Genomic DNA, 13,828 nt, shown 5'->3' with positions numbered 1-13,828 from the left:
TTTTTGTTTTTCTATTGTTGGTGTTTTTGTTTGTTTTTTCGTTTGTTCGTTTTTGCCTTTCTTTCTTCTTTTTTTTTCTGTAGTTCATTTTGTCTTTCTGCTGCTGTTGATACTGCTGTTACTACTGTTGTTGTTGTTGTTGTCGTTGTTGTTGTTGTTGTTGCTGCTACTACTACTACTACTGCTGCTGCTGCTACTACTACTACTGTTGTTGTTGTTGCTGCTGCTGCTGCTACTGCTGCTGCTGCTGCTGCTGCTGCTACTACTACTACTACTACTACTACTACTGCTGCTGCTGCTGCTGCTACTACTACTGCTGCTGCTGCTGCTGCTGCTGTTGCTACTACTACTACTGCTGCTGCTGCTGCTGTTGCTACTACTACTACTGCTGCTGCTGCTGCTGTTGCTACTACTACTACTACTTCTACTGCTGCTGCTGCTGCTACTACTACTACTACTACCGTTGCTGCTGCAAATGCTGCTGGTACTGGCCATACTGTACACTTGCTACTGTTGCTACTACTACTACCTCTACTTCTGCTGCTGCTACTACTACTACTACTACTACCGTTGCTGTTGCTAATGCTGGTGGGGCTGGCCCTACTGCACACTTGCTGCTACTACTATTGCTGCTGCTACTACACTACTGCTACTACTACTACTACTACTACTACTACTACTACTACTACTGCTGCTGCTGCTGCTGCCGCCGCTGTTCCTTACCTGACCAGGTGGAGAGGGAACAAACATCGTTCATTTTGTCTTTCTTTCTGCTACTGCTACTGCTGCTGCTACTAATACTACTACTACTACTGCTGCTGCTGCCAATGCTGCTGGTGCTGGCCCTACTGCACACTTGCTGTTGCTGCTACTACTACTACTACTACTTCTACTGCTACTGCTGCTGCTGCTACTATTACTACTACTGCTGCTGCTGCTGCTGCTGCTGCTACTACTACTACTACTACTGCTGCTGCTGTTGCTACTACTACTACTGCTGCTGCTGCTGCTGCTGCTACTACCGTTGCTGCTGCTAATGCTGCTGGTGCTGGCCCTACTGCACACTTGCTGTTGCTGCTACTACTACTGCTGCTGTTGTTGCTACTACTACTACTACTACTACTGCTGCTGCTGCTGCTACTACTACTACTGCTACTACTACTATTGTTGCTGCTACTACTACTGCTACTACCATTACTACTACTACTGCTGCTGCCGCCGCTGTTCCTTACCTGACCAGGTGGAGAGGGAACACACTGGAGAGAGGAAACAAATGTTCATTTTGTTTTTCTTTCTTTCTGCTGCTGCTGTTGCTACTACTACTACTACTACTACTGCTACTACTACTGCTACTATCATTACTACTACTACTGCTGCTACTACTACTGCTGCTGCTGCTACTACTACTACTACTACTGCTACTACTACTGCTACTACTACTACTGCTGCTGCTGCTGCTACTACTACTACTGCTACTACTACTGTTGCTGCTGCTACTACTACTGCTACTACCATTACTACTACTACTGCTACTACTACTATTGCTGCTGCTACTACTACTGCTGCTACTACCATTGCTACTACTACTGCTACTACTACTATTGCTGCTGCTACTACTACTGCTACTACCATTACTACTACTGCTGCTACTACTACTATTGCTGCTGCTACTACTACTGCTACTACCATTACTACTACTACTACTACTGCTACTACTACCGCTGTTCCTTACTTGAGCAGGTGGAGAGGGAGCACAATGGGGTGACGCCCCTGATGTTGGCCAGTCACGAAGGCAGGCGCAAGGTGGTGTGGGCACTGCTGGATCTCGGGGCGGACATCAACGCCGGAGGGGCCAAGGAACAGTGCCCCCTCATCTCCGCGCTTGACCGGTGGGGGTTTTCATAGAGGTGTGGGGTGGGGGGCATGGGGGGGATTGGTGGAGGGGGTCAGGGGGCACAGAGAGAAAGAGAGACAGAGACAGAGAGAGACAGAGAGTGTGTGTGTGTGTGTCTGTCTGTCTGTGCGCGCGCACGCTCTCATCACGGAGCTCAACCCGTGTTTTTTTTTATTCTGGGGCGAGGGACACACACACACACACACACACACGCACACGCACACACACACAAAATCTGTGTGTGTGTGTGTGTGAGTTAGGAGTGGGCGGGGATAGAGGACGGGGGAAGGTATGTATGTGTGTGTGTGTGTGTGTGTGTGCGCGAGCGCGCGCGTGTGTGTGTGTGTGGGGTGGTGGTGGTGGTGGGAGGTGGATGGGAGGTGTGTGTGTGTGTGTGGAGGGGTGGGGGGTGGGGGTGTTGAGAGGTCTTCTTCCTCTTCCACCATCTCTTCCTTCTCCCCCACACCCCTCTTCCCCGTCTCTCCTCCATGCTCTCCTTCGTTTTATTGCCCCTTATTCTGCTCGGAATCTGTGTTTTGGGTTTTCTACAGGGAAGACATTATTGTCATTCTGCTCGGAATCTATGCTTTGGATTCTCTATAGGAAAGACATCATTGTCATTCTGCTCGGAATCTGTGTTTTGGGTTTTCTACAGGGAAGACATTATTGTCATTCTGCTCGGAATCTATGCTTTGGATTCTCTACAGGGAAGACATTATTGTCATTCTGCTCGGAATCTATGCTTTGGATTCTCTATAGGAAAGACATTATTGTCATTCTGCTCGGAATCTATGCTTTGGATTCTCTATAGGAAAGACATCATTGTCATTCTGCTCGGAATCTGTGTTTTGGGTTTTCTACAGGGAAGACATTATTGTCATTCTGCTCGGAATCTATGCTTTGGATTTTCTACAGGGAAGACATTATTGTCATTCTGCTCGGAATCTATGCTTTGGATTCTCTATAGGAAAGACATCATTGTCTTTCTGCTCGGAATCTGTGTTTTGGGTTTTCTACAGGGAAGACATTATTGTCATTCTGCTCGGAATCTATGCTTTGGATTCTCTATAGGAAAGACATCATTGTCATTCTGCTCGGAATCTGTGTTTTGGGTTTTCTACAGGGAAGACATCATTGTCATTCTGCTCGGAATCTATGCTTTGGATTCTCTACAGGGAAGACATTATTGTCATTCTGCTCGGAATCTATGCTTTGGATTCTCTATAGGAAAGACATTATTGTCATTCTGCTCGGAATCTGTGTTTTGGGTTTTCTACAGGGAAGACATTATTGTCATTCTGCTCGGAATCTGTGTTTTGGGTTTTCTACAGGGAAGACATCATTGTCATTCTGCTCGGAATCTATGCTTTGGATTCTCTATAGGAAAGACATTATTGTCATTCTGCTCGGAATCTGTGTTTTGGGTTTTCTATAGGAAAGACATTATTGTCATTCTGCTCGGAACTATGCTTTGGATTCTCTATAGGAAAGACATTGTCATTCTGCTCGGAATCTATGCTTTGGATTCTCTATAGGAAAGATATTATTGTCATTCTGCTCGGAACTATGCTTTGGATTCTCTATAGGAAATACATCATTGTCATTCTGCTCGGAATCTATGCTTTGGATTCTCTATAGGAAAGACATTTATTGTCATTCTGCTCGGAATCTATGCTTTGGATTCTCTATAGGAAAGACATTATTGTCATTCTGCTCGGAACTATGCTTTGGATTCTCTATAGGAAGGACATTGTCATTCTGCTCGGAATCTGTGCTTTGGATTTTCTACAGGAAAGACATTATTTTTCTTCCTTCTCCTCTTCCTTTCCCAACTCACATTTGTCTTTGAAATGTTCATTAGAAGACGATATCACCCGTGACGCCGTGGCGGAGTCGGAAAGGAATTTGACTTCTAATCTAGCGTTCACTTCACCAGAAATCAATGGTTTGAGATCCCGTTTCGGCATAGTGTTGTGTCCTTGGGAAAGGCACTTTACTCCGATTTTCCTCACTTCACCCAGGTGTGAACGGGTACCCAACTTGGGTAGGCGAAGGCTGAAACGGCGGAAGGAGAGGATTGGGCCCCGCCTTCCTATGCCGAGCCCTAGACACAGTAAATATGAATTCACCGCCTTGACGGCGTTTGAAGGCTGTGGGACCTTTTAAACTCTGTTGTTGTTGTTTAAAACCTTTCTCCAGTTCCTTCTTTTTCCGTAACCACATCGTCTTTCTCCTCTGTGATTTTGATTTGATGTCGGCAATAGCCAAGTGGTTAAAACGTTGGACTTTCAATATGAGGGTCATGGGTTCGAATCTCGGTAACGGCGCTTGGTGGGTAAAGGGTGGAGATGTCCCAGGTCAACATATGTGCAGACCTGCTTGTGCTTGAATCCCCTTCATGTAGGTGGGCTATGGAAACAAGAACATACACAGCATACACACACCCGAAAACGGAGTATGGCTGCCTAATTGGCAGGGTAAGTAAACAAAACGGTTATACACGTAAAATATTACATGTCTGTCGGAGTGTGTATGTGTGCGTGCCTGAAATCTGAACGAATGACACGGGGAAACGAATGATGAGCGCCCCGCGCAATGACAGCCGTCAGTCGGCTCTACCCCAGGTAGGCTAGGCAGCCTGTTGTGCAAATGACCCCCGAGTTTGTAAAGCGCTTAGAGCTTGGTCTCCAACCGAGGATAGGCAGCTATATAAGTACCCATGTCAAAAATCCTCTGTCCTCCAGGAAAAAAGAGGACATTGCCCTTCTCCTGTTGGAGCGCGGAGCCAGCGCGAGGCAGAGGAACGCACTACAGAGGACCCCACTCCACTGTGCAGTCTTCAACTACCAGAACGAGGCCGCTCAGATGCTGCTGTACATGGGGAGCGATGTCAATGCTCAGGTAAATGAACCCTCCCGACGGGCGCAATAGCCAAGTGGTTAAAGCGTTGGACTTTCAATCTGAGGGTACCGGGTTCGAATCACGGTGACGGCGCCTGGTGGGTAAAGGGTGGAGATTTTTACGATCTCCCAGGTCAACATATGTGCAGACCTGCTAGTGCCTGAACCCCCTTCGTGTGTATATGCAAGCAGATCAAACACGCACGTTAAAGATCCAGTAATCCATGTCAGCGTTCGGTGGGTTATGGAAACAAGAACATACCCAGCATGGACACCCCCGAAAACGGAGTATGGCTGCCTACATGGCGGGGGAAACGGTCTTACACGTAAAAGCCCACTCGTGTGCATACGAGTGAACGCAGAAGAAGAAGAAGAAGAACCCTCCCTTCTTCCCTCCCTCCCCTGGCTCATGAAGATTATAATAGTGTCAAATTCCTTCTCGAAAATATACCAATAAGAGATCGGGCATTTTCCTTTCATTGTTATACACCAACGTGTCATATAGTGTGGGACATTTCCCCTGTTTATCTGCCTGTCGGAAAACCTTTTTTTTTTTTTAGTCAGTGTGAATAAACCACGGTAAAACAGCTTTCACACTCTTAGCAATACATGACCATGCTACTCTGCACGCTGTACGAAAGAAGAGTATTGGAATTCAAGGTTTTTGTGTTGTTGTTGTTGTTTTTAGCATGTCAATGTTTTTGTTTGTTTGTTTTTAATTCTCGAACATGAAGAAAATAACTATTAAAAGTGTGACTTAGGGATGAGATTAAATACCTATGCTGTCTTCCTCAGCAGTCCATCCATCCCCAAACTGGGTCTTACACCGAACTGTGAAAAGGGTAGGTTTGGTCACAAACACACACACACACAACCACACACACACACACACACACACACACACACACACACACACACACACACACACACACACATACACACGCACGCACACACTAACTTACAAAAGTAAGAAGAAAAACAAACGATCTAATGCCCAAAAGCATAAAACAGATTCAAAGACTGCGCGTGTTACATTATTGTATTGTATTGTATTGTATTGTACTGTAATAATACAAATGATAATAATGGATACCCTTAAAGGGAGCTCAAAGCGTTTTACAACACGCTTTTAACGCGCGCGCACACACACACCCACCCACACACACACACACACACACACACACACACTCACACACACACACACACTCACACACACACACACACACACACACACACACACACACACATACACACACGCACTCGCAATAACTTACAAAAGGAATCGTATTGTATTGTATTGTATTGTATTGTATTGTAGTATTAATTTAGGGCTGCTCTACCTGGGGATATCGCGTTGCCACAGTGCATCGCCCCCCACCCCTCCCTTTTTTCCCTGTCTGTAAGTGTTTGTTTTTTTTCTATCAAAGCGGATATTTCTACTGTATTTTGCCAGGAACAAACCCTTTTGCTGCTGCAGGTTCATTTACGTGCACAAAGAACATGCTTCACACGGGACCTCGGCTCATCGTCTCACACGAAAGACTAGTTTTACAACCGTATTTGTTTTCCAACCAAAGCGGATATTTCTACAGTATTTTGCCAGGAGCAAACCCTTCCGTTGCCGCAGGTTCTTTTACGTGCACTAAGAACATGATTCACACGGGACCTCGGCTTATCGTCTCACACGAAAGACTAGCACCGAGACCATCACTCAACGTCAAGTGGAGGGTGGGGGCGAGGTGGGAGTAAAAAAAAAAATTAAAAAAGAAAGAAAGAAAGAAAGAAAGAAAAAAAAAAGAAATCCCAGATGTGGGTACCAAACCCACAGACCTCGCTTCCTAGTCGGGAGATTTAACACTGGGGCACCGCTGCCTCTTCTCTCCTAGAGCCAGTTGCATTGCTCGGACGGAAGAAGCTAGTATGGTCGTAACCCGCTACTAACTGTGTCGTATGGAACTGGCCAATGGCGTTGTTCGGTCAATGTAGGCATTTAGTCACGTGTAACTGTCAGAAAGTTACAACCAAGCAATGCAGCTGGCTCCAGACCCGTGAAGGCCATGTCGCACTGTACAATTCATCCCCTTCCCTCTTTTTCTCCTCCCCCCTCTTTCTCTTTCTCGCCCTGTTCCTCTTTCTCCTTTTTCTTCTGCTCTTCCTTCTCCCCCCCCTCTCTTTCTCCCCTTCCCCTTTCTCTGTTTCTCCCCTCTTTCTCCTCCCCCCTCTCTTTCTCTTCCTCCAATTCCTCTTCTCCCTCCTTTTTCTCCTCCTCCTCCTCTTTCTTTCTTTTTTTTCCTCTTTCCCTTTCTCTGTTTCTCCTCCTCTTTCTCCTTCCTCTCTCTCTCTTCCTCCAATACCTCTTCCTCCTTTTCCTCCCCCTCTTTCTTTCTCTGTTTCTCCTCCTCTTTCTGTTCCTCCCCTCTCTTCCTGCCTTTTCTCCTCCTGTTCTCCTCTTTCTGCTCCTGCACACACCCCCGCCCCCCCCCCCCCCCCCGCCCCCTCCTTCTCCTCCTACTTCATCCTTGGCTGTCCCAACGCCTGACCAGCGTGTTGAGTTTCTGCGAAGCTCGGGCTTCTGTCCCTTAAAAAAAAAAGAAGAAGAAAAAGATACAGCAGATATGGTGTAGCGAATATGTGTAAGTCAGCAGATATGGTGTAGCGAATATGTGTAAGTCCGCACGCTTCGATACTTGGTCGAAACTGAAAAGTGAAGCTGTGGTGTGGGGCTTATTATTATTATTATTATTATTATTATTATTATTATATTTATTTACTTATTTTACCAGGACAAACACGGGGACACACCGCTACACGATTGTATCTCCCGACAAAACACGGTGATGGTGGACCTGCTGTTGCATCAAGAGGGTTTGAACCTGGGCCTGGTGAACAAACGTGGATTCACCCCTTTGCAGCTGGCCTGCATGAGGGAGAATGCTCAGTGGGTGTTTCTGTCCAGTTCTTTGTATTTGTGTTTGTCTTTGTGTTGTGTTATGTTGTGTTGTGTTGTGTTGTGTTGTTGCTGTTGTTGTTGTTGTTTGTGTTGTGTTGATGCTATATGACTAAGCGCGTTGGGTTACGCTGCTGGTCAGGCATCTGCTTGGCAGATGTGGTGTAGCGTATATGGATTTGTCCGAACGCAGTGACGCCTCCTTGAGCAACTGAAACTGAAACTGAAACTGTTTTTCATTACGCGAGCTAAGTGCACGTTTTTCGTCTCATCAGAAAGACTACCAACCAGACCACCACTCAAGGTCTGGTGGAAGGGAAAGTATAAAAATGTCGGTCCGTACACGGGATTCGAACTCATGGACTTTTGCTTCCTAGTCGGGCGCATTACTACAAGGCCACCACTTTGGTTCTCAGCGATTGTTCTGAATTTTCCCCTGTTGCTTGGTTCATGAGTGTTCAGTGAAATTTTCCCTTAGGTTGGTTTAGTGAGTCCACCGAAATTTTCCATTGGCACTGAAATTTCTCCATGACGCTGAGATTTCGCCTTAGCACTGAAAATTCCCTTTCACACTGAAATTTCCCATTAGCCTTGAAATTTCGCCTTGGCTTGGTTTAGTGAGTGCACCGAGATTTTTCCATTCCATGGGCTTAGTTGTTTTTTTCTTTCTGAAATTTCTCCCGTGTTTGGATGAGTGATTGTTCTGAAATTTCCTTATGCTTTTCTCAGTGATTATTTTCTGAAGTTACTCATTTGCTTGGTTCAGTGATGCTACTGAAAGTTCCCTTCGCTTGCTTCAGTATTTACTGAAATCCCTCCTTTGTTCGGTTCAGTGATTGATCGATGTTTCCCTGTGCTTAATGAGTATTTTCCACAAAAAATACCTTTCTTTGTCTGTGTCAGTGGTCGTTTTGAAGTTTCCCATTTGTTTGGATCACTGAGTTTATTGAAACCACGCCCATATTTACAAGGCTGTTTGTTTGAATGTGGAGAGTTCCAGCAAAGTAACCCGACGAACAAGAAGTTCATAAGAAAGTTTGAATATTATGTGAAATTCTTCCTCTGTCTGGTTCCGTGATTGTTCTGGTTTACCTTGCTTTGCTGAATGGGTATTTTCTGAAATTCTTCCTTTGTTTGGTTCAGCCATTGCATTGAAATTTCCCTTTGCTTTTATCAGTGATGGAACTGAAGTATTTCTGTTCTTGGCTCAAGTAGTGTTTTCTGAAATTCTGCTTTAATTTGGGTCAGTGATTGTTCTGAAGTTCCCTTTGTTGAACTCAATGAGTATTCACTGAAATTCCTCCTTTGTTTAGTTCAGTGATTGTTCTGGCGTTTCCAGATGTCTGGCTAAATGATTATTTTCTGTAATACCTTTCTATGTTTTGGTCAGTGATCGTTTTGAAATTTTCCGTTTGCTTGGAACACCGAGTCTATTGAAACCACACCCTTACTTACAAGGCTGTTTGTTTGAATGTGGAGAGTTTCATTTTCCTAAGCCTGCGAACAAGAAGTTCAGAATAAAGCTTGGCACCGTGTTTTGCTTTTGTAAGCTACAATTCTGCCTTTATTCAACCGTCATATAAGCAGCATATTATCGGCTATTATCAACAATAATGCCCAGTTTAATTCAGAACAGAGACATGTCAGCTATTTAAGTGTACGTTTTACATGCATAGAAACATCATAGTTGATTGACTTCTTGTTACGTAGGTTTGCCTGGAATAAGTTACGAGTTACAAAGATGCAAGATATAAAGAAGGCACCAGCATCATTTATCAATTAAAAAGACAGGGCTCATTACATGGTCCTGAGCTTCTAACGGGCTTGTCCTTGTCTTTTTGGTTGGCTGGTTCTTGCGTTGGGTTGTGCTGCGGGTCAGTCGGCATCTGCCGCCTAACAGATGTGGTGTAGCGTATATGGCTTTGTCCGAACCGAACGCCGTGACGCCTCTTTGAGAAACTGAAACTGAAAACAAAAACCAGACTGGTTAACCTTATGACGACTGCGGTTTTTCTTTCTTTCCTTAGTTTAACGTTGTTGTTTTTTTCACTGGTAAGTGATATTAGACGGGGGAGTAGTATATGTGTGTGCGCGCGTGGGGGTTGGGCGTGGGGGCGATGGGAAGAGGTAGCGGGATGACTGAGAGAGGAGAAGAGACATAAAAAGTGGCAGAGGTTAAAAGGAAGAACTACGACGAAAGATCGAGACTAACTGAACAGTAAAGTATACCTATCTCTTTTTTTTTTTTTCCATCATAATTATTATTTATTTATTTATGTATGTACGCTTCTCTCTCTCTCTCTCTCTCTCTCTCTCTCTCTCTCTCTCTCTCTCTCTCTCTATATATATATATATATATATATAATATATATATATATATACATACATATATATATATATATATGTATATATATATATATATATATATATATATATATATATATACTTCTTTTTCTTTTTTTCCTTTTCTCAAGGCCTGACTAAGCGCGTTGGGTTACGCTGCTGGTCAGGCATCTGCTTGGCAGATGTGGTGTAGCGTATATGGATTTGTCCGAACGCAGTGACGCCTCCTTGAGCTACTGCTACTGCTACTGATATCTCAAGCATTCCTGTAACAGGATGAATTAAGCATGCTCATAACAGCTCATAATAAGCATACTCATTATATGACCGCGATGTGGTTGCTGCAGGATGCTCTGTCTGCTCCTGGCGAAGGACAGTTCCTCTGTGAACCAGCTGATTGACAACGATCTGGCGGCGCTTCACGTGTGTGTCAAGGGCAGATTCCTCGAAGGCGTTCGTGTCCTGCTGAGTCACGTGAGGCTTGGTCTTCTTGTTCTTGTTCCTCTTCTTCTTCTTCTTCTCATTCCTCTGATTCTTCTTCTTCTTCTTGGCTGAGGCTGGTCTTCTTGTATTGTATTGTGTTGTATTTTTCAATCTTCGTCTTCTTCTTCTTCTCCTTGGCTGAGACTGGTCTTCTTGTATTGTATTGTATTGTATTGTATTGTATTCTTCTTCTTCTTCCATTACTACTACTTCTACTACTACTACTACTACTTCTTCTTGGCCGAGGCTGGTCTTCTTATATTGTATTGTATTGTATTGTATTGTATTGTCTTCTTCTTCTCATAAGTTCGTTGCCAGTTCACAGTTGTACTGAACTGTGTTGTGTTGAGCTGCGTTGCGGCTGTGCCGTGTTGTATTTACTGTGTTGGCCTGTGCTGTTGTGTTGCGTTGTATGTCTTCTGTTGTGTTGTGCTGACGTGTTGTGTCGTTGTGTTGTATTTATTGTATTGTGTTGTGTTGTATTTTGTTCTGTTGTGCTGCAGTGTATTGTATTTTGTTGTGTTGTGTTGTATGGCCTCGCATCGCATCGCTTTACATTGCTCTGTCTTGTATTGTATTTTGTCACATTGGATTGTATTTACTGTTTTGTGTTGTGTTGTGTTGATTGTTTTGGATTGGATTGGATGGATTGGATTGGATTGATTAGATTGGATTGGATTGTAGTGTATTATTTTTTTTTTTGAGGGTGGGGGTCACAACGTATTTCTGTGTGTAAAATTCGAGTTGTTCTCTCCGGGGAGAGCGCGTCACCACAGTACAGCCCCCCCCCCCCTTTTTTTTCCCCTGTTTGAAAGTGTATTCATTTTACTATCAAATAGGAATTTTCTCTAAAGAATTCTATCAGGAACTACCTGTATGTTGCCGTGGATTCTTGTATGTGCGCAGAGTGCATGCATGCTACACACGGGGCCTCCGTTTATCGTCTCATCCGAATGACTTGGTTCCAAACCAACACTGGAAGTCTGGTGGTGTGGGAGGAAATAATTTATTAGCGAGATCGGGATTCGAACCTGTGAGCTCATATTTTTTCGCTTCCTATACGGACTCGAAGTAACTCGTGAATATGTGTTTGTACGTGCGCTTGCTTGCTTGCTTAAGTGTACGTGCGTACACGCGCGCTTACTTGGTGTTCTCTTCCTTCTTCCTTTTCCTTGGTTCGTTTCCGTGCGGCAGCAGAGAAGGGAAGCGGACGGTGTGGTGTGACGTGGTTTTTTTTTTTATTGGCAGGGCAGCGCTGACGTCAATTTGCCCTCGGGTCATCGGAGGCAGACTGCCCTTCATATGGCATGCCTGCAAGGCTCTACTGACCTCGTGCAGGCCTTAGTGGACATAGGTAATGATCATTATGATTATGATAATTACACTACTACCACCACTACTACTACTACTAGTCATAGGTAATCATAATAACCACCACCACCACCATCACTGCTACAACTACTACTGGTCATGGGTAATCATAATAACCACCACCACCACCATCACTACTACAACTACTACTACAACTACTACTGGTCATTGGTAATCATTATAATAATAACCCCTCTCTCTCTGTCTCTGTCTCTGTCATTAATACTTGTTTACACCCAGCCCTCTGGGCAAAAAACAAAACAAAACAACAACAACAACAACAAACAAAAACAACAACAAAAAAACAGAACGAAAGAAAGAAAGGGAAAAAAAACAACAAAAAAACAAAACAAAAAACAAACAAACAAAAAACGAAACAAGGAAATAGTAATCCACAGGTCATATTCCTATACACAGCAAATTTGGCGTTCCACAGGGCTGAGTACTGGGTCCTGTATTGTTTTCATTATACATCAACGATCTACCATTATCTCTAAAAAGACAACGTGATGTGTTTGCTGATGATAATACTTTAGATACAAGTAATGCTGATATTCTGAGAGCTTTCCTTACTACCATGCAACATTCTTTTTATTGGGCATGTTTGAATCACACGACTCTCCATCCCTTTAAAACTAAATTTATGAAGATTGTCATAAGACAAATACGACAAAACCTTTTCCAAGAATTTACCTGTCCTCTACATTGCTAACGAAATAATAGAAGAAGTTGTCAAGCATAAAATCCCAGACCTACATGCAGACTTGTGTATGCCTACCTGTTCGATCTGAAATGAACGTACATGTTAACCTACCTGTTGGTGTTGAAATGTGTGTGGTCTTTGTCACCGTGGAGAATGTTGGCCTACATGTTGACGTACCTGTCCGTTGTTGTGCAGGTGCCAGTTTGAACGTACAGGATCGTAACGGGGATACCCCCTTGCATATGGCCATGGGGGGTTGCGATAAAAGCATTACCTCGGTCAGTGTCGTGTTACGTGACGTGGCTTTTTATGTTACACGATGTTATTTCCGTAAATGATAGACTTTCGGATAGCGAGTATGGGGCAGCGGGTGTTCATTGTTCCAACAAGTGCTCTGCACACACACACACACACACACACACACACACACACACACACATATATATATATATATATATATATATATATATATACAGATAGTTCACACTCTCTTCGTGTCCTGGGCTCTGCTCCTTGCAGAAAGCACTGAGGTAAATACATAGACCGGTAAAATATAAAAATATCAACAACAGTAGGCTCTTCATGTCTTAAAACTTGTATTCTTAAAAAGCAGCAAATTTTCGCTGTTAAAACAGCTTCTTCGGGCAAGGTCACAGAAGTGAAATCTGTACAGGCTGGTTGAATAGCAACCAGTGAGTAAAAGTCAGGTAAAACTGGACAGGTAAAAACATGCTGCATGCAAAACAGTTATAGAATAAAACTCACACTCCACACGCTGTCACCCCCTCTCTGCACACCATCATCACTCCCATTACATTTAAGGGGGTGGGGGCAGCTGGAGTGAAGGGGCAGTGGGGGAGTGAGGTGGCCGGTGGGGAAGTTGACCAGAGTTAAAACAACTCAGTCAATGTATTTCAATGTGCGGGCGTGAGTGTGTGTGTGTGTGTGTGTGTGTGTGTGTGTGTGTGTGTGCTTGAGAGAGAGAGAGAGAGAGAGAGAGAGAGATTTATACATTATATATGTTTCATTCGTCTGTGTATGTACGTTATTGAAAAAAATCATACGCTGTGTATATGCATATGTATGTATGATGTGTGTGTGTGTGTGTGTGTGTGTGTGTGTGTGTGCATGCTGTAAGCGTGCGTGTATGATATTACTCGCATGTATGTAAAGTAGTGTGTGTTTGT

At 44.0% G+C, this 13,828-nt stretch overlaps 1 protein-coding gene across 2 annotated transcripts in view; it reads left to right on the top strand.

Moving 5' to 3' along the window:
- LOC143287678 (uncharacterized) overlaps positions 1-13,828 on the top strand; it is a 36,202-nt gene that overhangs the window by 19,724 nt on the left and 2,650 nt on the right. For both annotated transcript variants that reach the window (XM_076595859.1, XM_076595858.1), the window contains exons 10-15: positions 1,741-1,889; positions 4,639-4,795; positions 7,578-7,732; positions 10,432-10,558; positions 11,816-11,921; positions 12,837-12,919. In XM_076595859.1, the coding sequence (XP_076451974.1) occupies positions 1,741-1,889; positions 4,639-4,795; positions 7,578-7,732; positions 10,432-10,558; positions 11,816-11,921; positions 12,837-12,919 (777 nt within the window). The remainder of the gene's footprint in view (positions 1-1,740; positions 1,890-4,638; positions 4,796-7,577; positions 7,733-10,431; positions 10,559-11,815; positions 11,922-12,836; positions 12,920-13,828) is intronic.

Source organism: Babylonia areolata, chromosome 11, assembly GCF_041734735.1.
Source record: "Babylonia areolata isolate BAREFJ2019XMU chromosome 11, ASM4173473v1, whole genome shotgun sequence".
In the NCBI taxonomy this organism is placed as follows: Eukaryota; Metazoa; Mollusca; class Gastropoda; order Neogastropoda; family Buccinidae; genus Babylonia; species Babylonia areolata.
This window is presented reverse-complemented; position numbering and strand designations above follow the sequence as displayed.